At 44.2% G+C, this 27,426-nt stretch overlaps 1 protein-coding gene across 1 annotated transcript in view; it reads left to right on the plus strand.

Annotated features, from left to right (window-relative positions):
• Positions 1 to 27,426, plus strand: part of LOC119161768 (cubilin) — a 274,271-nt gene that overhangs the window by 187,130 nt on the left and 59,715 nt on the right. The window contains exons 18-22 of the mRNA XM_075880748.1: positions 3,270 to 3,414; positions 4,357 to 4,481; positions 6,301 to 6,429; positions 13,423 to 13,770; positions 19,117 to 19,395. Coding sequence (XP_075736863.1) covers positions 3,270 to 3,414; positions 4,357 to 4,481; positions 6,301 to 6,429; positions 13,423 to 13,770; positions 19,117 to 19,395 — 1,026 coding nt within the window. The remainder of the gene's footprint in view (positions 1 to 3,269; positions 3,415 to 4,356; positions 4,482 to 6,300; positions 6,430 to 13,422; positions 13,771 to 19,116; positions 19,396 to 27,426) is intronic.

Consider the following 27,426-nt stretch of genomic DNA (forward strand, 5'->3'; position numbering starts at 1 on the left):
AAACTACGTATGTGCACATGGTCCTCACGGCGTCTTGCTGGGCTCAACAGCGTCGTCCGTTGTCACAAGCAGGAGCACTGCTCAACCGTCACTGACCTGCAAGGCGTTCGTCGTCATTCAGCTTCGTCATGGTGCCCAACGCCATTTCGCTGAACACTAACTGCTTCATCCGCGTCATCCGCCGCACGACACATGGATATGCACTTGTTCTAAGCACTGTTGAAACCCCGTGATAGACAAAGAGATTTGTAAACGTTGCTAAGAGTAATGTAGCAGCCAGACGAACACTGCGTAACCAATAACGCGGCGCAGAGCACAGATATTGTCCGCCACGGCTCAGCACGAGACCTGGGGAGGCACACATTCCGCCGCCAGCCGCGGCCGCTCACTGCTAGACCTGCTTCACTGCGCAACACGTAACCATAGCAACGCCGCCATTGTGCCTAGTGAATATGGCCGCCATTATGTCATTTCCGCCTCATTTTTTTACGCCCTGCGCCGGCTGGGCATGCCCTCTCCTTACCTTTTTCCTTCCTCCGTGCTCCTATATTTTTCCTTCCTCCATGAACTGCAGTCACAAAATGGCTGCAACGAATCAGCGAAGACCAGAGGTGACGTCAGCATTTCTTCATATCCAGGCTCATTGTTTTTTTTTTTTACATTGCTCTGGCCCACTGCCGCCAGATACAAAGGAGTACAAAGGAGTGCAGATACAAGCAGACGACGTGTGCATGTGTTTTTCCGTGTGCTTTCTCGTGCTTTTTCTTGCGTGTGGTCATGTGTGGAGGGGTAGCTTGCCTCATGTTTTTTGTCCTTAAGTATGGTTATTTGGGGTGGGCTTGTGTTGCAGATGGTTTTTTTTTTCAGTGGTATGATTCCGCCATGCTGTGTTGCGTCGCTGCGCAACTCAAACGCGAGAAAAGATTTTACTGTGAGGTACCGTATATCTACAGTGTCTGGAAGCATATTATTCATGGCAGAGCACTTTTTTAATTTAATAATCGAGGGCTAAAACATGCCGGTGCCACTGCATGCAGATGACGAAAACAATGAATTCGCCGCGCTCAGTTGGCCCCACTCGCTGGCGGCGATCACCTGATCAGCTGATCACCGCCTGTCTCCAAAGTTGTTCCTGACAGCGATATCCGTACATGACTCTCCGCGTTTGCGACTTCCGGTCGCTCGCATGCAGCCTCTACCAGTGTAAACATCAGTTGCTTTTTAGTCACCAGTCGCAAATGGTCACGCGATGGGTGGTCGTCGCCGGTGTGAACTAACCTTTAGTCTTCACTGTTCCCGTCCACTCCTTTCTTCTTTTGTCCTCTATCTGGGCGCAGATTTATGTTTTCTACCTACAAGCCCCCACCACCACACGGTCCTTGAGGTCATTTCAAGGTGTCTCGCTCACACAAACACACACACACACACACACACAAATGCTATGCCACGCGGCCTAGCAGGAAAGCATTTAAGTTGGATTATGGAGTTGTTAAACTAGCTGTATGTAGTATGTACCGGCTGAGAGCATATGGACTATAATTAGGGCTCAATATGGGAATATATGCATTATGATTCATCCTCACTGTATTTTGTGCTGCTCGTGAGGGCAAAGTATATAGTTGCACGCTGAGAAGCAGCGCTGCCTTTGTGGTCCCTGAACTTGGTTACAACCTAATGATAAAACGTCAGCTGTGCTCACAGCAATCACTCTCTCCACCAGAGAGAAATGCTTCTTTCAATAACGCTTACTCATTTTCGTTACATGAGGCATTTCTGGGGCGATTCAGAGAGTTGACTTTCTCATACAGACACAGGTTGGGGTCGCTGCCTTTAGATCAGAAACTTGGTAAACACTCAGGCAAATTACGTTGGCGACGGACATTATTTCTCAGGCAGACTTTATGCTTTAGGTGGGGACAATGAATCTCTGGCTCTTGGTACACGTAGCCGTGAAAACTCCTTAACGTTTTCAGCGGACACTGACTGGCATGATGATATTTCACAGGAGAAAGGCCGGCGCGAGCAACCTTTTTTTTTTTTCTAATGTTGCAACCGAGTATATTTAAGCATGTCGAGTCGCGGCGCATGCATGCGAGTGCACACGTGCACAGTAGCTCGAAAAAATTAGTTATGAACGTGTCATGACGTTTTCCGCGTTACCTTTCCATGCATATACGCTCTGACCGGTTAGCTTTCACTGGTGTGAAAGAAAATATGTAAAAGAAGAGTTCGTTGTCTGTTTTTTGTTAATGCTACGTTACAAAAAGGGATAGCGTCGCGTCAAAATATGAAGAGATTCACAGCTCTCGAACAAGGCACGCTCAGTCATGAGTGCACGTTCAAAGGGGCCCTGAAACACTTTTTCAAGTAATCATGGAATGGATTCTCTAAAAGAGCTTATTGCCTCGCGAATTCAATGGCCCAAGTATTTAGAAAAACCGTCCAGTACGAGTGGAGGAACAAAGATTTGTCACAAGCTGCAATCGCACTCTCTCTTCTCCCATCCCAATGAAAGCGCTGAAAGCTAAGCAGGGAGCGATGACATGAGCTAAGAAAATACGTCACGGGCACCTCGTGACATGGAGCATTGTTTTTCTTTTTTTTTTCTAGGAGTACGCGAATTTCTCAGTGTGATCACGCGCGCAGACGTGGACAAGTCGCAACCTTACTGGTGATCCCTGCAACGACTGAGCGCGCCATGTTTGAATATATCAGCCAATGGCAAATAGAAGGCCTTCTGAAAGCGATTTTTGGGCGTCTTCTGTCATTTGTCGAGAGAGTAGAACGCCATTTTTTTGTTAACTTTGATAATTTATTTTGAACTCGAAGCTGCGTACTGCGCTATATTACTTGCCTCACGTGTTTTCGGGAGCCTTGCCCCGCCGCGGTGGTCTAGTGGCTAAGGTGCTTGACTGCTGACCTGCAGGTCGCGGGATCGAATCCCGGCTGCGGTGGCTGCATTTCCGATGGAGGCGGAAATGTTGTAGGCCCATGTGCTCAGATTTGGGTGCACGTTAAAGAACCCCGGGTGGTCGAAATTTCTGGAGCCCTCCACTACAGCGTCTCTCATAATCATATGGTGGTTTTGGGACGTTAAACCCCACATATCAATCAAATCTCGGGAGCCTTTACGACCAATAGCCAGTGTTTTCTGACCATACTCAAAAAGTGTTGCAGGGCCCCTACAAGATGAATATATGCTGTGAATGTGTACCACTTCAATTATTGCCGCATTTCATCTGCTTGAATGAACCGTTCTTTTCTTGCAGAGAAAGCTCCGGCCCTGGGATTACCATGCATGTACGAGTTTTGTGACCAGAGTGGCGTATTTTACAGTCAAGGATTTCCGGGCCCTTACCCAAACCAGATGTCCTGCACTTACCGCGTGATTGCGGCGGCTCCCGACAGATGCAGGTGAGTCCGTGTTTTCTCATAACCGTCGTCAAAATGTTTTGATGATTGATAGCTAGTCGTGAGATGTTACCTATTGCTGTATTGTCTCACGAACAAAGGAGGGTAAGTGATGCGGACCCTATCTCTGGCACAAAAAAAAAGAAGTAGAAAAAACTGTGCCCAGTGAAGTTATACCATTGAATGGCAGTGATCTTTAAGGCATGCATGACCCATTGTGTCAGTAGTCGACATGGCTCAGCGGCAATTTATCAAAGGACAGTACATCCATAAAAAATGCTGCTCCGAGCTTCACTATCGCATATATGCCACCAGGAGAGCCTAAACGATTGCCAACAATCCTGAAATCTGATCAGAAAAAAACTCGCCCTGGCGTGTAAATTACATTTGTTGACGTCATAGGGTTCAATATATTTATATTGGCGTTATACCAAACGACTATATGTGAGTTAAGCATACCATAGTACAGTGTTGTCACTCTATGTGGTCAACCCTCCTCTGACTGTTGGTTTGGCACCCTTTTACATTGACCTTGAAAGCAGACTCGCGCTTCTTTTAATAATAAAAAAGCCAGTGATTGTCTGTGAATCTACCATATGCTGGCCACCACTTCATGAAAGAAAGTAATGCATCCCAACGAGTGAAATATGCACACTTATTCTAATAATAGTAAAGAAACTGGTGGTCTGCATGAGGGCGACTGAGTTGGAAACGCCGTGAAGTCCCGTTCATAGTCAGCAATGAAATGGGGCTGGATGTGTGGTGAAAGCTAGATTCAAGGTAAGAAATTGAGTTTCATCTGGGCTTTACATAAAGAAAAACGGGTACACCAACTGTCAGTCCACGTATAAGTTTGTTAGAACCGCAAAAAGGAAAGCAGACTAGAAGGCTATACTGGAAAGTACAGCATATATGCGCAACCGCTGTCTTCGTTCCCGCGCACAGGGTGGAGTTGTCATTCATCCAGTTCAACCTGAACTCAAACAACCGACCTGATGGCCAGTGTGGTGCTGACTTCATGGAGATCAATGGCGTCCGTTACTGCAACCGGCAGCTGGAGGGCCAGATACGTGAGTGGTCTCCGCCCTATGAATTGTTTAATTCCTTGTGCGCGTCAAATATACCAATCCACATTGCACTGTTTTGAAATGACGCTTCTAATTTGGCTATGCTTCTTGTTGAGCAACTTCGTGAGTGATTGAAGACAAGCCGACAGCGTTGAAGATTAAAAAGCCCACGAACCGAATTCCAGACAGGTTAAAAGGGCACACAGATACGGAGATAATAAACTCGTGTCCTTTCAGTTCACTTTCCTAGGAGCGTCTGTATAGGTTCATTGTCTCGCGAGATTCTCACAGTTCCGTTCACTGTCTGCTAAACGCCTCATGTCACACCACATCTCGGCATCTTTTTCGCGAAGTCGGAAAATCACACCAGTGGCGCGAAACAAACTTGTACTGTCGCGCTAATAGGATGGCTGCAGGTGGATGTGCGCCTGCGTGAGACCGATACGCGATCACTCTTTGTGCGTTTCTTTGTTTTTTCTTGCCAGCCAGCATTCGCTTGGCGTCCCCTCAAAGTGTGAAACACATTCATGCAAAAGATAAAGCAGTACTTGTATGCAAAAGGTACTCATTATTGACCTTGAAATTAACTCGACCATCAGCGAAAATGGCATTCCGCTGCATACTTTAGCCGCATGGAGAGTTCCATATCAGTATCTAAACCTGTATTTAAAAAACGCTTTAGACTAAAAATTTTGTAAGATGGTACTTCAGCCACTCATTATGTGAAAGATATAATTTAGAAAGTCGGCTTACCGAACAAATAGACCGATGTATGACTTTAGTTGAAGTAGGCAACGGTCGGCAAACGCCCTTACGAAAGAGCAGCTCTGTGAATTCGGCCCCTGGTGTCCAGCCATACATGTGACATCTTGACCCAGTGCCCTTGAACACTTACTATTTAAAAACAAACGCGTTCAATATCAGAAATGGTACCAATTAAGATCATACCATCAGCGTTGTGCACAATATCTTCAGCGTACAGCGAGTATCAACTATAGTATACTCGTAATACACTTGCCCCTCCCATTTCGAAAACTACAGATAGGATACCAGAAAACTGCATGCTTTGAGCCCATTGCACTGTAGTCAAAGCGCTTTAATAATGCCATACGTGCAGCTTATATATTGAGAGCTTTACCTAAACCCTTTTGAAAACATGGGAGAAAAGTGGTTTTGCCTTGAAAGCATAGCCGCGTAGAGTTGTGGCGAATCACCTTTTTGTACCACTGAAGCGAAGTCGCGAGCACTCACCTATAGCCTATTGTTTAGCCTACGAATGCAGCTATTCTAACCATTTGAGCGCTGGGGTGTGAAAATTGATTCTTATACTCAACGCGTCATTCAACCGGATTAGAGTGTTCGCCATGGGCTATGATGAAAAGGTGGTTTTTGTTACCATCGAAGCACATACACACACACCGGAATACCATGCTCTATGTCATCGCATGATAGATAACATCACTACGTTCTAAGACTGGTTGACCGTATGAAACCGAAGGAGTAAGTTACGCCAGCTATAATGACATCGTATGGAGAGAAGTTCTATGCACCCGGCTAACTACACAATATTTAAAGACAAGTTTTGCAAAGTGAGTAATGAGTGGCGTAGTACAAAATCCTACCACGTGTCGCAAGGATAACAATACGTTCGAATGGTGCTCAGTGCTAAATAGGCAACAAAAGAATTAAAACACAACTCCTGCAGCCACGTTTCGCTCTTCAATATGGTTATATTGGCTTCATACGCCCTCGTAATAGTCGATGTCGAATGCTGTGTCGACCTTAATCTCGAAATTGAACCTCCTTCGTTCATCGAACCCAGGCATCCTGGACTTCAAGGGGCCCCGGCGTAGCGTGACGATGCATTTCATATCGAATGATCATGACGCCGGGAAAGGATTCCTCGGCTTCTACAAACAACTGTCCTGTCCGATGAGGGAAGTAGGTGATGGTGAGTTGCGAATGCTACACGTTGTTTAATCAATGTTATTATTGTTCTTCATCCTTGCAAGTTGCTTGAATCGTTTATTCACGTGAAATTGCAGCAGTACTCGTCACTATAATACTATGCAAACATTCATGAATGTGGAGATATTTAAGTGCCATAAGTCGTGTACTAACGCAGTTGATTTAAGCGCTATAGCTTTATTCATTCAATTTTTTTTCACCCTGTCAATGAGCTTCAAGTATTTTATATAACTTATCACCTAAATACCAGTAAAGCAAAAGACATTGATGGCTTCGAAATTAAACCTATGATGTATGGAATTGATCTACTAGCCCCTCTTCTTTTTTACATCTTTAACCTTTGTCTGCACCAGGCTGTCTTTACCCGCAAAATGCAAGCTGCATGTGTGACGGGGTTATTTAGAAAAGGTAACAAAAATGACATGGGTAACTATTGACCTATATCTAGTGCTTCGGTATTTTCAAAATAATTTGAAAAATAAATTTTAATCGACTTGCTGAATTTGAAGGAAAACATACCGGTATAATACCGTTCTAATTTGGTTTCCACAACCGTCATAGCACTGAACTTGCGTTATTGGCTCAAGAAGACTTAATATTAACAGCACTTAACAGAAGTAAATTAGTCATAGGAATTTTGTTGACTTTACTAAAGCATTCTTTCTTATAAATCATACCATTTTATTAGAGAAACTGTTACGGTATGACTACCGTGACAAAGCGGCACACGTCATAAAATCCTGTCTACAACATCGTATTCAGTGAGTCGACATAAACCAGGATCTCTATATTCCCCTCGTTGTGGATTCAGGCGTGCCACAAGGCAGTATGTTAAGCACATTTCTTTTTAATCCCTGTTGATAATAATAAGATAAACCTTCAGGCAAAATATATAATTTATGCTGATGATACTAGCACCTTTTAAAATAGGGAATTCGGTACATGAATTAACAGATAAAGCCAACTTAACCTTACAATAGTTAGATGTATGGACACATCAAAACAGTTTCTAATTAAGTACAAATGAAACAAAAGCTATGTTATTTCAAAGTAAAAAAAAGGTTATGGTTAATGAAAATATAACGCTTAACTCCTCGCACATCGTCATTGTATCAAGTTTTAAAGCGTTAGGCGTCGTCTTTCAGGAAGCATTATGCTCGCATGCACATGTCGATTGCCTAGTATCAAAGCTCACTCAAGTGATTCATTGGTATTGTTTACCGCAATCGCCATATACTGCCACAGAATCTTATGATGATAATTTTCACTAGTTTGTTTCAGTCGAGAGTTAATTACTGTCATTTAGTTTGGGGCACCAATACTCAAAGAAATCTACACAGAATACAAGTGCTACAAAAAAGTTCTTATGCACAAGTTAAAATGCCCCAAGTCATTTCCACACACGCGAGTATTTCTTTAAATATAGGATACTTCCAGCTACAATACTACATGATTACCATTTGTGTAAAACGTATAAACAAAATTTAAAAACCAGATCAGATTTTCTTAAGTGCCTTTTCAGGTTACAAAAAAAACACCCCTGTATATGCAACACGTAGGAGAAAATACTGAAAAATACCAACAGTGCGAACAACATAAGGAAAACAAACACTCGGAAATAACTTATTAAATTTATTAAAGAGATTCATTTGCGAAGGGCTTCATTTAGGGAACATCTGTTTTAAATACATACACGGTTATTTTGAACTCAAGACAGATATTCTTGAAAAACATTCTTCTGATGTCTATCACTTCTAAATCTTGCAAACGTGTATGTTTTTGTTTATATTGCAGTTTTTTCTTCTTCTTTGTCTCTGCAAAAAATCGCAATTTTGTAAAGTTAGACATTATTGTTATTTTTCTTTATATGTCTTGTCTTATATATTGCTGAATTATGTTGGTTTATTATTACTGCATCGCTGCCGTCAAGTGCCAATGAGGGAGCCAGTGGCCTCGTCAAGCTGTCGTTCAGACAGCTTTTTCTGTCCACTCCTTCGTATCATTCACTGAATTGATGCGAAAAGAAAGTCATTGTCATTGTCAAATGCAACAGTTGCACTCAGAGTAGGCCCGCCATGGTTCACACGACCTGATGTTGGCCTGCCTCGCTTTCGATCAGGACTAATATAGCGAATGAACTTTAAGTATTGATTATCTAATGTGCAATTTCGGAGAATCGTAACCACATAATATTCAAGCATATTTTTCTAATGACGAACAAAAATGCTTGATTCATAAAACGCATAAAAAGACTGTAACAAGATCTCGCACCAAGACCAGCTAGAATGCACACTTGGACCATTAAATTGCAGTATATGTGGCCTAAGAATATCGGTCTGCCACAGCCATTGTTCGCCCTTTTCATTAGCAAAAGTGTAAACATCTGTTGCCGTAGGAAATTTTTCGTGGTAGTAGTGTTGATGCCTTACATAACAGTTTTGTGAAAGTATGCAAGTGAAATTAACGTTATTCAATTCATCTTTATTTTGTGGACAAACAGGCTTTTGTATATATATATATATATATATATATATATATATATATATATATATATATATATATATATATATATATATATATATATATATATATATCCTTGGTATTACTGTCTGTTAGATCTCATTAATATTGTGTTAAAACACGCAAAAAGGAGCCATTAGGTATACACTTCTTTCCCTTATTTCATTAAACGAGGGTCTCGTACTGGCAGACTTGGTGCCATTAGGTTGTATACGAGGGACTATTAATCAGCTGCCCGCTCATAATGAGTTCACGTGCTACGTGACGCCAAACATGCGTATAAAAGAGTGTTCCACACTCGTCGCTTGGCTTATAGATGGCGCTGACTGACACTCCTACTTCTCAATTCACATATATAAGCCAAAAAAAGTCGATGGATGGAAGGCTGCTGTGATAGCTCAGTGGTTAGAGCATCGAACGCGTTATTCGAAGGTTGTAGGTTCGATTCCTGCTCACGGCTGGTTATTTTTTGATCCACTTTTCTTTCTTCTTATTTACATTCCATTGGTTCTAATAACTTCCCCTGTACATTCATTGGTATTACTGTCTGTTAGATCTCATTAATATCGTGTTAAAACACAGAAAAACGAGCCATTAGGTATACACTTCTTTCTCTTATATATATATATATATATATATATATATATATATATATATGAGATCGATCTATTGATTGATTGATTGATATGTGTGGTTTAACGTCCCAAAACCACTATATGATTATGAGAGACGCCGTAGTGGAGGGCTCCGGAAATTTCGACCACCTGGGGTTCTTTAACGTGCACCCAAATCTGAGCACACGGGCCTACAACATTTCCACCTCCATCGGAAATGCAGCCGCCGCAGCCGGGATTCGAACCCGCGCCCTGCGGGTCAGCAGCCGAGTACCTTAGCCACTAGACCACCGCGGCGGGGCATGAGATCGATCTAACAGACAATATATATATATATATATATATATATATATATATATATATATATATATATATATATATATATATATATATATATAGTGGCTGGGGGGATAGCTGTCGTGGTAGCTCAGTGGTAGAGCATCGAACGCGTTATTCGAAGGTCGCAGGTTCAGATCCTGCCCACGACAAGTTATCTTTTCACCCACTTTTCTTTCTTCTCATTTACATTACAATTGGGGTAATAACTTCCCCTATACCTTTCTTGGCATTATTGTATGTTAGATCTCATTAATATTGTGTACAACACGAAAAACGAGCCCTTAAGTATACACTTGTTTCCCTTATTCATTAACGAGGGTCTCGTACTGGCAGACTTGGTGCCTCTAGGTTGTATATGGGGGGCTATTGGTCAGCTGCCAGTTAGTAATAAGTTCACGCGCTACGTGACGCCAAACAGGCTCATAAAGAGTGTACCACACTCGCCGCCATGGCTACTAGTGGCGCTGACTGACACACCCACGTTTAAATTGACATAGATACCCAATTAGTGGCGGGGGGGGGGGGGCTAGCTTTTGTGGTAGCTCAGTGGTAGAGCATCGAACGCGTTATTCGAAAGTCGCAGGTTTGGATCCTGCCCACGACAAGTTATCTTTTCACCCACTTTTCTTTCTTCTCATTTACATTACAATTGGCCTAATAACTGCTCCTATACCTTCCTTGGCATTATTGTCTGTTAGATCTCATTAATATTGTGTAAAACACGACAAACGAGCCCTTAAGTATACACTTGTTTCCCTTATGTACAAATATATATATATATATATATATATATATATATATATATATATAGGAAATATAAGTTTACGCCTCTAAAAAACTGTTTATTGGTGACGTTTCGATCGGAGACCGATCTTGGCGATAGAGACCATCAGGCGATGAAGATCGCCTGATGGTCTGATGAGAGGATGAAGGTCTGATGAAGATCGGTGTCCGATCGAAACGTCACCAATAAACAGTTTTTTATAGGCGTATACTTATTTTTCTTTAATTCTATGGCAACCGAAGGCAGACTCTTTATGATCTACGTATATATATATATATATATATATATATATATATATATATATATATATATATATATATATATATATATATATATATATATATATATATATATATATATATATATATATATACCAGTAATGTATATACCAGTAATGATGCGCTAGCCTCCTCTTTCTGCGGAGCGGCGAACAAGGCGCGGGGGCCATCATGGTTGCCGCGGTAGTATTTGCGGTTAATTGTTGCCGCGCCACCGCGGCAACAATCAGCGCGCAACTTGTGCCTCCACAGCCGGCGGGAGCCTCTACGGGCTGCGCTCTAAACAAGCAAAAACGGCGCCAACAGTGTACCTGGAGCAACCGTGTCCTCTTAAGGCGCGTTTACACTGGAGAGACGCGACACCAATCTTGGTCTCCCGACAGTCTTTGGGAATGTCTTTTGTATTGTCGTCATGATATTTACACTAGAACGACACAGACAGCCGATGGTCCCTGGAAAACTCCGTCCGTGCCTTGTCGTGCTCAGAGCCTTTCGTTGGCAGATTTTGTAGTCACGCTGGAGGCACACGCAGTGACACCGACTTAACTTACACACCTGCACCTTATTTTCAGCCATGCTCTCTGCTCTGCTATTGTCCCTCTGCGGATATGCAACGCAGCGCTGCCCCCACCATAATCCATGACGTCAAGGAACGGGGTTGGGGATACAAAACAGGAAGCGAAGAAACAACTTCTTTGGGGTGTGAAAAATGCCTATTCAAACGTCGTGGAAGCTTTGGAGGGGGCCTTATCATCTCCCCCAAATTTCCCTCTTGGTGGTCGTTTGAAGCAAAGACATGGGCAAATTTTCGCTCAGCCGCACATCTCCCGACGACACGCCGACGACAGGTCTGCGATGCGCTTTGCTGGTGTTTTCGGTCTGTCATTATGTGACACTTTGACGACATGCTGTTTTTTGAGGCGTCGTCATGTCGGTGGCCTAGATGACGTCGACGGGCGACTCGTCGGCCGATGGTTTGCGTCTGACTCGTGTCTTTGCGGGGTCGTGTCAGTGTCGTGTCGTTCTGATGTAAACTCGCCTTTACATCAGCGTTTTTAGAGTTGTGTGAGATCGGATACTAGCCTTGCTTCATAAAACCTTCGAATATGTTGCTATCGCATTCATTGTTTTGCCCTTTTGGCAAAACTGGCATTTTTTTCTAGAATGGTGGAGTAGTTAGTATGCGTTTGTTCTGCAGCTTTCTTCCTTCCGTCGTATACGTTAATCTGTGCTTTTTTTTTATTGATCGTGCATTTTTCATGACCGCACTTGTGCACTACAAAATGCGTTGATGTATGTAACTGATCCCACAGCTTCTGTTAAGCAAAGCACCAATAAATAGCATTAATTAAACTGTGCCAAGACATTCAATCCACAGATGCCCTCGAAAAGGCTTTATTGAGAATGCGATAATTATGGACAAAGAAAGGGCAACTTTTACTTCGCAGCTTTTCAAGATGCGTTTCCGCCCAGCAGGTGAACTGCCAATAGTGATCTCCGGTCTCTAAGGGTTCATTTCTTGTACTCGATGGTTCGCGTTTTGCATATTTCAATGGTGTCAGAGAACTACGGAGGAGTGATGGTAAGACAGGCAAGACCGCTTTAAAGAGGGTACAGACAAAAAAAATGGTTCTTTTATTGCGTCAAATGAAAGGTCAAAAGCTGAGAAAATGAATTGGTAAGCGTGAGCGCACCTTCAAAAAATTAATAAACGACTTTTTGAAGAGGTTGCTTTGATTCCTACAGATGTCACTACTTGTACCATGTGAAGGTACGTTGTATTGTCACAATATCTAATGAACATGTACCCAGCTTTACCATTGCAGGTTACTGAGCGTTCTCAGTTACCAAGATATTTACGTGGCGGAGTAAACTTTGCTTTGAGAATTGTTGTCAGTGTCTCTTTATGGATTGCAGTTTTTTACATGTGCTAATTGGTCTTCCATTAGAAAAGTGAAGCCTGCATTAGCACGCACGATAGAATGAAACTGCTGGAAGTCTGCCTTGGCCATCTCCGCTACAGCAGGCTGTTTGCGCTGAGGAAGGGAGCTTATGAGGAAAATGCCATGTGGAATGCACTTGAAAATCCGGCTTCTCGTCTCCCACACATACTCTCAGTGTCATTACTACTAATGTGTTGTGACGAATCAAAGTCCAGTAAAGTAGAAGACATCTCCACGTATCTACTTACTGTAAGTATGCTGACAGTTCCCGGCTACCACACTGAGATATGTTGACCCGGGTATTTCCAACATATTGACTTTCGGAGATGAAGAAAACCACACGTGCAATCTGGCAGAGAACGAGAATGGTGCCTTTCAAATTTTGTTGACTCCTTGCAAACCAGTTACGCTCCTTTGTGTCACTCACACAGCATTATGAAAACATAATAAGATATGCTTGCCACAAAAACGCGATAGCAACTCTGTATGCTTCCACAGCCCGGCCTTTTTCATCCCTGGGTGGTAGACCGCCGGAGCTCTATCATCCGAAGCCTTATCCGCATCAGGCTGATTCTCTAGACGTCGCGACGAAACGGCAGCACCAGCCACTCAGCTGCGACCGACTGTACGCTCTCGAAGAGTTCGAGCTGGAGAGCCCCGGCTACCCTGGTCCCTACCGGCCGGGCCTCGACTGCCGGTACTTCATTCGGCGACACAGCGAAGTCGTCTGCGCGCTGCTCGTCACCTTTGATGCCTTCGACCTGGAGTACACCCCCGGCTGCCACAACGACTACTTGGAGTTGGCCGGCCACAAAATATGCGGAACAGTGCCTGCCGGAAAAACCAGTGAGTCCAGTTTACGTGATAGCTTCATTCGCATGGCCACCCGTGTCAAGTATAGCAGAAGTTCCCTGCCTTTATGCATCTTTGCATGCGCAAGCATGGGATGAGGCTAACGTATAGACAAGGGGGGGGGGGAGATATATCAGTGCTGTTTGTTACGTTGCTTGTTACATTAAAAAAAAACGTCCGATAATATTATTGGTCAAAAGCTCAGTACAACGGCCCTTTGAAAAGGTATCAAACTCTCTATACTTCTCTCAGATTTAACGAATGTTGCCTGTGACCAATAAATACGTTAAATTCGGGCAGCTTTTTCTGTATTTTCGTTCTTCTTCCCATTTACTTCACTTTCTTCATAGAGAAATGATGCGGTACAAGGCACAGAGGTTAACACAATGTGGAATAGTCCTTGTTGCTGCCCTACACTTGAGAGAGAGAGAGAGAGAGAGAGAGCTATTTTACTGGGAAGCTGGAGAGGATTGCCTGGTTTTTCCCCTGACAGGCTACTCCAGGTTCCGGGGGATGACAATGATATATACAATGATAAACACACAACACATGCAGTTACATACACGCATAACAGTCTCATAACACATACAGTCACTCACACGCACTGCACTGTTTACAATGTTTCATTCAAGCCTGTGGCTCGTAAGAATGTCTGTAGCGCTTTTGTGGTGTTTAACGCACTGGAGCTGTTCTGCCATGGGCCTAGAATATTTTGAAACTCCAAGTTTGTGTCCTGTTGCATTTTTAAGGCCATCTTCAGAGAATGTCTCTCTGATGCGTATATCGTCCACTCACAGAGGATATGATTGATGTCCTCAGTGACATTACATTGTACACAAAATGCTGAGTCGGGCAATCTAATTTCGTTTCTGAAATAATTCGTATATGCCACGTTTATTCGGATGTGGTGTAAGTGTGTTTCATCTTGCCTGTTGAGATTTCGCGGCATTCTAAAGTGACACAATGGATCGATCTTGTAAATGGCCTATACTGTTGGTTAAGGTCTGTCCAGAAGGATCGCTGGAGGCGCCATGCTTGTGCCAACACTGGCGTTGCTGCGTCTTGCCTCGAGAAAGGTATCTCGACGATTTCTGCTGAAGTGTCATGTCCAGCTTTGGCGGTGTCATCATCACGGACATTGCCTTGTATTCCGCAGTGGGCAGGTGTCCACTGCCGAACAAGGCGGTGATGGATGTCACAGGCTTTTTTGCATAGGCGTTTGATGTTCGTGACGAGTTGGTCCTGTGTGCATAGAGATTTCAGTGACTGCAGCACTGCTCTTGAGTCAGTGAAGATGACCCAGGATTCGGCTGTCTGGTCCACGATGTAATTATTGGCAGCCCGCAGTGCAGCCTGTTCAGTGGCTGTAGATGAGGTACAGTAACTGAGAGTAGCAGAGATGGTGATATTGACAGATGGAATCCAGCCGCCAATGGCGGATGATGTAGACGTAACAGAGTCGTCAGTATAAATATGATGATAAGCTCTGTAGCATTTTTTTCCAAATGCTCTAGAGTGAAATGTATGAGTGCTGCTCCGGGTGTGCGTCATTTTCTCTAAATTAGAAGTTACGGAGATGACGGAGCAAGCACAATAAAGCGATTCGCACTATGCAGCAGCATGAAGATTTCTTTGTGGATAGCTTTAGCTCAGTTTTAGTTTATTCAGCAATCTTTTTCAATAGTCGTGTTAAAGTACATCGTTACAGTTACAATGATTTATTGTTTTCGTACAATGGCAATTGTCAACGTAGAACGTAATTCAAATTAAAATAACAAGTGTAAAAGATTAAGGTACAGGAGTTAAAACTGTTAAAAAGCAACTTGACGACATTCCTGACACCGAACAGTTTGACCTCAGACACGTGGTCATGTAGAAAAAAAGAAATACAAGCAAATGAACATACAAAATACAAGCAAACCACATGCAAGCAAGCAAAACATAAGCAAGTTTATCAGCAAACTGTAACTGTAGATTGAATATAAAAATCAGCAAACACTGAAAAATATTCATATGGGGGAAGAAAATAAGAAAGAATAGAAGTGAGCCCAAACATATGTAACTAAAACAAAACAATACTGCATAGAAATTGAACGCATAACGAAAACATAATTGCATAAAGTGGTCTTGTTTGTGTATGCACATTTAAGAAAGCAAGATGCACTTCTAATCAAACCGTACATTAAATGTGAAATTGAAAGTGATACTTCATAAACAGAGAGATGATAACAACGAGATCAATTGATCGCATCCATAGATGCTGTCTGGGGTTGCTAATTAAGTATTCCTTCAACTGCTTGTATGTCAACGCATTAGCAGAAATACACTTGTTGTTCAGGCAATTAAAAAAATTTGGCACGATACGCTCAAGACATTTAAGGACCTAATTCGTTTGCGAAAATGGTATGTACCATGTGTCTTTTTTTTTAATGTTTTAAGGTGTTGCTGATGACCCTCTGAGCTGACATAGTGTGAGAAATATGCTTTTACTCTCTGAGTCATGCAGGTATTGAGCAAACAGATTGAACTCGTACAGTTGTTCTAGTTGAAGCACCTTAAATGTTCTGAATAAGGTTGATGCACGATCGTTGTATGGAACATCTACGATATGTCGTATTGCCTTCTTTTGAAGCCTGATCAATTTCGATTTCATTCAGGAATGAAACCCAGTGCCGAGAGGCCATTATTTATGCTTGATACTGCTGATCCAAGTTTAATAAGAGTTACTAAATACATTGCGGAGAAAAATGTCACAACTATGTAAGAGTCCTAAGCCATTTATTAATGTTGCCTAGTTCATCACCTGTACTGATAACTGATTCACTAATCTTATGTTTCAAATGCGAAGCATTTCTTAGCAAACTTCGGCCACTTTGACCATATCTATCTATCTATCTATCTATCTATCTATCTATCTATCTATCTATCTATTTATCTATCTATCTATTTATCTATCTATCTATCTATTTATCTGTCTGTCTGTCTGTCTGTCTGTCTGTCTGTCTGTCTGTCTGTCTGTCTGTCTGTCCGTCCGTCCGTTCGTCCGTACATCCGTCCGCCTAAGACATTTAGCTCTCCTGGCTGTTCCCCTAATCGCGATCTTTACCTAAATTGGTGTGGCACAACATGATTGTATGACGGGCGTGCGTGACTAGTCATAACATGAAAATCATGACATGAATGTCATGACTTATATGTCACGGTCTTGCTGCTCTTGCGGTGGTTTCGTTCACATGACATATTGCGAAAATGGTATTGCATGATATGACTGCATAGCGAACATACGTGATAGGCCCTAACGTGTAAATTGTGATATGCATGTCATGTAAGTCATGACTACACTCATTATGCGCTCAGAATTATTTCGCTAGCATCACATATACCAAATATATGACTGGTGCAAACGTGACAATCATGACATGCGTGTCATGATTGTCAAAAATCATGCCTACGTGCTACGCTCATAGTGCGCTCGCTGCCATTTTCCTAGCTTCACACATACCAAACTTGATATTACGTGACGTGAAGGGATTACGAAAGCATATAACTAGTGGAAACATGATAATTATGTAATGGGTGTCCCGTAAGAACCTGATTACATGCTACGCTCTTGATGCGCTTGCGGCCGTTTCGCTAGCCTCGCATATACCAAGTTCGGTATTACGTGACGGGATTGGACGGTGAAGGCAAAGGACACGTCCAAACGTAATAATCTTTATATGCCCCGCCACAGTGGCGTTGTGGCTAAGGTACTTGGCTGCTGATCTGCAGGTCACTGTATCGAATCCCGGCTGCGGAGGCTGCATTTTTGATGGAGGCAAAAATGCTGTAGGCCCATGTGCTCAGATTTGGGCGCACGTTAAAAAACCACAGGTGGTCGAATTTTATGAATCCTTTCACTACTGCGTTTCTCATAATCATATTGTGGTTTTAGGCCGTTAACTCCGCTTATCAATATTAATAACTAATGCTACGCTCATGGCGCGCTCGCGGCCGTTTCGCTAGCTTCACACATACCGAATTTGGCATTATGTGACGTTAATAGATGACGAACATAAACTCCAGGCGCTAACTTGATAATAATGACATTTAAGTCATGTACGGCATAATTTACGTCCGCATCGTAACGTTGGGTTGATTTTAAAGTGTCATATCAACCTTCCTCATTCGCGCTTTGCATATCATCAATTCCCACTGTGCGTGGGATCTGCCTTTTTTCAACTGAAATGTACTAAATATTATAAGAATTGAAATACCTAAAGGGCACACACAAAAGAACTTCTTGCCATGCGTAGGGGTCGTAACTTGAAACTTTGGATCAAATGTAAAGTGCTTTATTGTGCCATGTGCCTAAAGTGAGGGTTACACACTCACCGTCAAGGCTGCGAGTGTTCCGTCCCTTCTGAGAACAAGCTGTTTTTTTGTCAACTTTAACTACTTTACATTTACGTCACAGCTACTTAACAGCTAAAACTTGCAAATAATGTGCGCTATGTATTACTTCATTTCAGTGTGTTCTACCTTGATTAGGTTGGGCCTAACAAAACTACCTCACGAATGTACAACTCTGATTCAGCAACAAGTGCTATCACGATCCTAAAACATCATCTATAAATACAGATAGAGCGAACAAAACTTATATACTGGCCCGTCCAACGAAAATACAACAGCATTTTTAACAAATAGAAAACGTAAAGAGAATAAGTAGGGTAAAAAATGATCAGCACGACTCAACCCTGTGCGGTCCTAATAAGGGAAAAGTTTAGGGGAAGATGAAGGATTGAACAAAAAAAATGTCATTGGCTCTAGCGTCTATGTAAGTACAATTGTCTTTGTCAATGATACAAGGGCTCAGTGTCCACCTTCACGAAGAGGTGTCGAAAATCTGGCGGCAGCGGCACAGCCTATTTCATGATCTCTCTCACACCACACGATGTCTTACAAGGTAACTCTCATTCTAAATCACGTTACAACTCCGCTGTGCGCAAGTGCAAACTACATACGTTCTGCCGAATGTTATTATTTCCGCGTGTCTCTTCATTCGGACCACCAACGCTTGCTTACAAAACTCTTTTGCGCGAATGGAGCAGCACCAAACAATCTCATACAGCTCACCATGCACGCTAAAGTCTGCAGTCAAGGGTCACCTAAGTCAGTTTTAGCCCAACATCTCCCTGCACCTATACATCTTTAAATGTCATCAATTTGAACAAAAAGGTGTAGATTCTGCACATCTTATAGTTATTAAAAAATGACATGGCGGCTGTAGACCTGCCTGCCTACGAAAAGTTGAATTTGATAGGACGTGCTCGTAAACTGTTCTTTTTTATTCCTTCGCAGAGCAAGTGCCACTGCGAGACTTTCAAACCACATTCAGGTTCCACTCCAATGAAGCAGTGGAAAACCGAGGATTCATGCTCCGCGTGCGCCAGGTGGCCTGTGGAGATGACGGTAGCGGTGGTTCACTCTATGACAGGGGCTCCTCCCCGCCCCAATACCCACACCACCCAACACTTGGAGTGGGAGGCCCGACGTCTGCAGGCGAGCATCCACTGGGGACAGCCTTGTTTGCACCATCCGGGGATCCGACATTCTACCCACCCTCTAGAGGCCTTTCAGGTAGACAAATAATAGAACGTCTTCTATAAGCTTGAGAATTCATGCGAGACAACGTCAAGTACATATGGCACAGCTTATACGAGACATCCAGGACGTTTCATGCAATGGGCTAGTTTCCTGACTCAAGCTCTAGCTAAGCCGCACAATGAATTAGGATCTTTCTCACCTCAGGGTTGAATAAAGATGATGGAGTAGAGAGTGGGAGGTCGTTAACTAGACTTTGTTTTTTTACTGTGATTGTGGAGGAGAGGTTGAAAGGAAGACAGAGGGAAGACACGAGCTTTCGACCATTCACTTACACTAAGCATGCGCGGCACCAGATACAGGCTAGCGTACAAGTGTGTCACATTCACCCTCTCGCACGACCTTGAACGGATTCTCGGCTACTAGTCATGAGGTCATGTATATTTAATGGCCTTTGCTCTTGGTCATAGGCGATTATCCGGCCGGACCCGGTATGATGGGATGTGTCAAGATAGTGCCAGCGTCAGGATATGCGGTAACTAAATTAGGCTGGTTTACATAGTGTGGTAATGAGAAACCAGAAAGTATGTGGCAGAGAAAGATACAAGCACGGATATCAGCACTAATTTGCTTGAGAGCAGCGATTTGCCGTTGTTCGAGTAGTGAAACCAAGTTTGTGGCTTAACATATTTTATGAGCTTGCTCCTTAAGCACCGGCGGCAAGCGAACAGGGCCTGCGCGGAACGCGCACAACAGTGACAGCGAAAGCTGGAAGAGAAGCCTTTCAGAGCCTTTTTAAACGCTCTTTGGGTAACTGCCACAGGCTCGCTTGCTGTGTACACACTACGTCAAAAATCATTTTTATGTAGTAGGCCGGCATTCACTATACTATCCTTCGTCATTCTTCGGAGATTACACACTTGCATAGAATTTTCTCCGAACTCGTTAACCAGTGGCTGACGACGATGAAGAAGTATGCCTGAAGTGCATGTGTGCCACAGTTATTAGGTGATCAAGAACAAGCTTTTGCAATGGGTTGGAGCATTGTACGACCCACTCGTTACGTAATTCGCGTAGTCTGACGCATGGTTGTTCTTTAGCTGTTCTAAAACACTTCATTACTCATACTAACGCGATTCCTTTCCCCACATCAAGCCTGCATAAGGCAAGTTTGGAACGGAGTTTCGAGCACCGGCGTGGCTCTGTGGTAGAATGCTGGGCAGGCACGCAGGGAACCCAGGTTCAAATCTCGCTGTGTGCTTGGTGTTAATATTGCCGCGCGTATGTGCCAGTGGCGAGGACAACGAAGCAGCGCGAGTGTTCTTGGCCGAGGGCAAAAGACGAAGAAGTCGTTGCAGTCTGTTTCCTGCGATTGATAAATCGTATTTGTTGGAGGCGCTTTGTGTGCTCGTCAATCTCGCGTCATCACACTGGTGAAAGTGCTGGGTACGTCTTCATGCTTGGCACCCCTTCGCGGACCCGACATCCGAGCCCCGAATCACTACCACCCGTCGATACACCAATCCACCATTCCAGCCGCTGTCTGCGAGGCCTAGCTCCCGAGCTCAATCTCTTTCCAGAAAGTGCCAGAAATCGCTTACCTCCTTCAACCACCATGGCCACTGCAGCTACATCGTACATCACACTTCAGAATCCCATGATTCCTGACTGCTTTCATGGTGAGACCTATGGAGATGCACAAGACTGGCTGGACCAGTTCGAACGCTGCGCGAACTACAACCAGTGGGCCACTCCAGAAGACAAGCTCGCGAATGTGTACTTCTACCTGAAAGACAACGCCCAGACGTAGTACATTAACAGGGAAAGAAGCATGGCTACGTGGGACGACTTCCGCAACCAGCTGATCAACACCTTTAGTAGTCTTGACAGAAAGGACAATGCGCAACGTCTCTTGGAAGCTCGAATTCCAAAACCAATTGAGAGCGTCGCTATGTACGCCGAGGACATGACCCGTCTTTTCGGCAGGGCGGATCCAGAGATGCCGGAAGACAGGAAGCTGCGGTATCTAATGCGAGGCGTGAAGTAGCAACTGTTTGCTGGGCTTGTGAGAAATCCGCCAACAACAGTAGCTGAGTTCACGAAAGAAGCCGCCGCTATTGAAAGGGCCCTACAGCAACGGTACCGCCAGCAGAACCCGGTCAACGTTCGAGCGAGTAGCCCTGTTACGACTGCGGCGAGCCTCTGCGACAACGACAGTCCTCTGCGGGAAGTCATCCGGGAAATTTTGAGGGAGGAGCTTCGGCAGCTTGGTTTGATTCCAGCAACTGAACCGACGCCAGCGTTGTCTTTTGTCGCTGATGATGTCCGGGATGAGGTCCGCCAGGCTCTCTCTTCATCCGGCTATAATGGCGTGCAACGACATTTTACTTATGCTGATGCAGTCCGACGCCCCGTTGTCGCGCCATCAGCACAGCAGACTCCAATGACTGGACCACCACCAACCCTGCAAACACAGCCGCTGTCACCTCCGACGACTTTCCCAACCGCACCAATCTCGCCGACAAGACGAATGCCATTTAGCCAAAATGTGAGGCCCACAGCGTGGTTCAATACTGAGTCCCCATTTACCTACCAGCGTCGGAAAACCGATTTGTGGCGTACCGCTGACAGTCGACCGGTATGCTTTCATTGTGGCGAAGCCGGGCACGTTTACAGAGTTTGCCGTTATCGCGACGCTCAGTACCCGATATTTCCTCGCTACCATGATTACGCTACGTACGACGATCGACGCACGAACAATGACACTCCTATGAACACACCGCCGCTGAATCCAATGAGGCCCGGGTCACGTTCTCCATCTCCTGCGCGGGGCACTTCACCTAATCGTCGCAGTTTTGCCGACGTCACCAGGGGCAGGTCCCCTAGCCCGCGACGGGGAAACTAGACGCAGCGACCTCGGGGGGGTGGGGTTGCCATTAATTGAACTTCCGAACAGCCCCCATCGCAGACATATAACAGCTCGAAGCCACCGATGCCGAAGACGACGACAGCAATGACTAATCCGACGAATGGAACAACTGCCGACGTAACCGACGCTATCAGCGCTAACCTCGTCGTTCACATTGATGGCCACCAAGTGACAGCTCTTGTGGACACCGGCTCCCACTTTTCTATAATAAGCCTGCAGCTAGCCGACAGACTAAGGAAGGTCAAAATGCAATGGCAGGGACCCAATATAAGAACTTCAGGAGGTCAGTTGACTACACCGGTTGGAAAGCGCACGGCCCGACTCTTCATCGCTGGCTCCACCTTTGTCGCCACCCTCGTCATTCTTCACGAGTGCTGTAAACAGCTCATATTGGGAATGGATTTCTTGCGTGAATACGGGGCTGTGATTGACATCCGTGACAGAAGCGTAACGTTCACTGTAAGCTCGGAGACTGCTACAGATAAGGAACACCAGCCACCTTGCTTCCGTATTGCCGATGACGACGTCATACTGCCGCCACGAAGTTGTTCCCTCGTATCCGTGCACTGTGACAAGTTACAAAACGGTACTGGTATCGCTGAACACATCAAGGAGCTCGCATTCACTAGCGGCATTACTGTTGCCAGGGCTGTCATTACTGTTATTGACGGATGCGCTGAACTACTATTGACGAATTTCAGCAGAGAACGTCTACACAAAGTTAAAAGCACGGCTATTGCCTATTTTGACGAACTCTTGCAAACAGAAGATTGTAATTTAGTGGAGGAAGCAGCAGCGTCTACTATCACTACAACGACACCTGTCGACGTTGGTCCAATGTTATTTCCCATTGAGCGAGACCACCTTCTCACGCTGATCAACAAGTTTCACGGCTGCTTCTCATCCACATCTAGAGTTGGTCAAATGGCACTGACGAAACACCGCATCATCACGGATTCCGACGCCAGACCCATCCGGCAAAATCCTTATCGAGTCGCCCCAAAGGAGCGTGAGGCAATTCAAAAACAGGTGAAAACGATGCTAGAAGATGGTGTTATTCGGCCATCTAACAGTCCTTGGGCATAACCTGTAGTACTCGTCAAAAAGAAGGACGATAGCTTGCGTTTCTGCGTCGACTACCATAAGCTTAATCAGATCACAAAGAAGGACGTCTACCCTCTGCCGCGTATGAATGATTCATTGGATAGACTACGAAACGCACGCTACTTTTCGTCTATGGTGTTTCAGAAGGACCAGAGAGACCGCAGAACCGATACGTCTTCGGTTTATTGTTGACAGAACAGGAAAATAAAAAAAATATGCAGAGCGTGACCCTGGCTACTTCTTGTTCTTCGCCTCCGAGCTCCATCCTCCATCTGTTTTCTACATCTTCCCGCCGGCCAGATTCAACCGAAGTAACCTTCGAGCGAATACAACAGTTGAATCGGCCTCTTGACTAATTTTCCTTCAGGTGTACGAAGCAAGCATGTTCTCACCAGTCCATCCTTGCCTGGGAAAATCTTTTCGACCTTGCAGAGTTTCCACTGAGTTCTTTTTTGCGCTTCTCCAAGCAGAAGTACATCTCCTTTTTGTACATTTGTGTGACGCTCTGTTTTTCTGCTGGCACACTTAAGCCCCCTCAGGTACTCATTTTTCCATCTGGTCCACCATGTTATCATTGCCCGTTTTCTTGCACTCCAGTAATCCAGCAAACTGTATTCTCCGAGTCTGTTTTCTTCCTGCTTGTTCATTACTTGCCTGCTTCCTATAACGTCCGCTGGTGTGATGGGTTGTGGCTCGTTAGGATCGTCATACACATAAGTAGGAGGCCGGTTGTTAAGTACTCCTTCTGCTTCAACAACCACAGTTCGTAGTTCTTCTTCATCCAAAAGTCGAGCACCTATAATTTTTTGCCATGGATGTCTTAAAGCTTCTGATCAGTCTTTCATAAAATCCTCCCCACCATGGAGCTAACTCTACAACAAACTTCCATTTTATTTTCAGGTTACTGGTATACTGTTGAACCCTTTCATCTTTCATCTTTAATATCTTGTTCATCTCTTTCTTAGATTTCTTGAATTCTCTTGCATTATCACTGTAAATAGTTGTACACAATCCTCTTCTATCTACGAATCTTCGGAATGCTTGTATAAACGCTTCTGATGACATCTTTTTGACCAACTCCTGTTGTATTGCTTTTGTTACTGCACACGTAAATATCATAATGTAAAACATTGTAACTTTTTCGCCTTTCTCCTCTCGAGCATTTAGCGGTCCAGCAAAGTCTATACCAACTGTGTCAAATGGCCTCGTCTGTGTTATCCTGTCAGCTGGTAGTGGTGAAATTTCTTGTGCCATTGGTCTAGAATTGAATCTCCTACATGTGATGCATTTCTTTATCACATAATTCACCATTTGTCGGGCACGCAGAATCCAAAACTTCGTTCTTAGATGTGTCAATGTGCCCGCAACGCCACCGTGCATTGTTACTTGATGTGCGTTCAGAACTAGGAGTTCTGAAAAGTGACTTTCTCTTGGTAAAATAATAGGATGCTTCTCATCAAAGCTCAAATCACTTGATCATCTTCGAAGATGTTCGTGCCGTACAGATTCATGTTGTCATATATTCGTGTCACTGCATTTTGTAGCGTTTTCTGCTCCAGCTTTATCAGCACAAACTCTGCCTTGTCCAATTCTTCTCCTGTCAGCGGACCTGTTTTCCTTTCTTTTCGTCGGTTTCCTATATAACTCATTACCCACGCGGTAACTCGTAACGCTTTCTTGTATGATCCAAACCTGCTCGCATCAATTATTTTTTCTTCACTCGTGGTGGTAGTTAAGCTTGCCACGGTCTTTTCTTCGTCTTTGTTGTCATCACTGTCCGATTCTTGCGTGATGTCATACTCAGGCCTTTGTTTTTCATTCTTGATCCACGTGGGGCCTTTCCACCATAATTCACTGTTGGTCATCTGGATAAGCCTCTTCTCTGCAATGGTGTTGTTGTCGTCCAATGTCACATTTTCCTTCCATGGTAGCCGCACTTGGTATCTTCCTGCCTTGAACTCCATTGTTTGTCGGACGTAGTCTAGCACATGTTCATCATTCATCTTTGTTGCTGGTTTCTCCTTGATGCCCATGTTTTCCCAAGTCCCAGAATCTCTGCAGTTCGTCCTCAGTCGTGTCCGACTTGGCACTGACCTTGAGTACCATAACCGTCGATGATTTCATCGGCACACAATGAAGTCCTACAGGACCTTGGACCGTCCATGCCAATATTGTTTCTATTGCCATTACATTTGGATGAATCTTGCAAATGCGACCAGTGACTACAGTCCAGTAATAATCTGCTCCAATTAATATAGAAGTTTCCATATTTTTTCTTTCTTTGTCCGTCTTCTCGTTGTCATCAGCCAAACGAATTCCCATCGATCTTGCTCTTTCGTGTATTGTCAACGGTGGCGATGGTAGGAAGTCACGGAATATAACTTCTATCTCCAGTGCCTCAATCGTGACTGGCTCCGATGTGGGATCCTTCCTTACGCCGACCTCGACGACTTTCATGTCTAGTTCCATCTCTCCTCCTCCAAATGATCCTACAGTAATCCTTTCGGATCTTTTTACCTTGCACGCTAGTTTTCTTGCCAATCTTTTGAGGATGAATGTCTTCTGGCTCCCGTTGTCCAGCAGAATCCGTGCGTAGCACCCGCTGTCTTCTCCCTCCGTCCACGAAAAGGCTGTCTGCAGTAGTATGCACTTGTGTTTATCAGATTGTTGTGCGTGCATGTTGCAGGACTTGCTGGTGTCTAACCGGTCAGGTTGCGCGCTTTTACGCACTTGCTCAACATCATTACCGCTTTGCTGCTGTGCTGACTTTCCTGCAGGCGTACGTGGTCGACACATGGATGTCGCGTGCCTTCCCTTGTATGTTTTGCAGCGTACGTTAGCGCGGCATATCTTGGTGAGGTCTGGTGCATCTGAAGCACCTTCGTTCCTGTTGCAAGGCTTCTTTCTTCTGTTGCATACTATTGCTTCTTCTGCAATCTTCCGTGTAGTGTCCAGTCATCTCACAGAAGATGCATTTCTTAATCAATATGCTTTGAAGCGTAGATGTTCTAGTCCGCCTCATACTGTACGGTGACTGGGTCACGTCGTATTTTTCCTGTCGAGTTTCTTCTCCGCTGCGTATATATATGTTTAAAAACTCCATAATTTCTTTCAAACTGCTCGTGCTGTCTCTTGGCGCTGAGTCCGATTCCGTAGTTGCTGGTCTGTTGTCACCTTTCTTTAACTCCTTCATCTTCATCTTAATCCTCATATCTACCGGTAGCGCAGATTTTACAACAGTAGCTATCACTTTGCCGTAACTACCCATTTCCACTCCTAATGACTGCAATGCTCGTGTGTTCACTTGCAACTTTTGGAAGAGTTTCTTCAACCCATCTACATCTTTAGGACTCTTCACTGCTTCCAAGTTTGCAAGCTCTTTTATGTAGGTCTCTCTCAAATTATCTTCTCGTTCGAAGGTTTCTTTCAGAAGAGAGACTGCATGCTCGTAATTCTGATCAGAAAACTGCAAACCTTCTATGAGGGACGCAGCCTCCCCGCTCAGAGATGCCAGAAGGTAATTAATTTTTTTATTCTTCGGCATTTTCGCTGTGTTATGCACCGATGTCTTGAACTGATGCCAAAACCTTGGTCATGCTGTTTTTTTTTCATCAAACTTGATCATTTCAAGGCGTGGCAACTTAACAAGCTTAGCGTCTCCGAGAGTTGATCAGTACCTTGCACTGAACTCGCCTGTTCTGTGACTATTCTCGTAGTCAGTTGCGTCACTTGTTCTAACTCGCGTAATCGCTCCTCAATTTTTGTCGTTGCAGCGACGATCTTCATCTCATAATGCAAAACTCTTTCAAATTCTGCCTCCGCGTCGTCTTCTTCAATGAACGGTTCAATCAGTTCGTTAACTTGTCTTAGCGTCAGTGACACGCTCTTTATCTGGTTCAGGAGCGTCATAAGTTGCGCTCGATCGGCATCTTCTTCTATCTTCTTATCGATTTCGCTTGTAAGCGTCGTCACATTTGCTCGAAGCGTCTTCCGCTTCTTCGATAGGACCTCTTTATTCATGCCTAAAACGTGTT

This window comes from Rhipicephalus microplus, chromosome X (assembly GCF_043290135.1).
Source record: "Rhipicephalus microplus isolate Deutch F79 chromosome X, USDA_Rmic, whole genome shotgun sequence".
Taxonomy (NCBI): domain Eukaryota; kingdom Metazoa; phylum Arthropoda; class Arachnida; order Ixodida; family Ixodidae; genus Rhipicephalus; species Rhipicephalus microplus.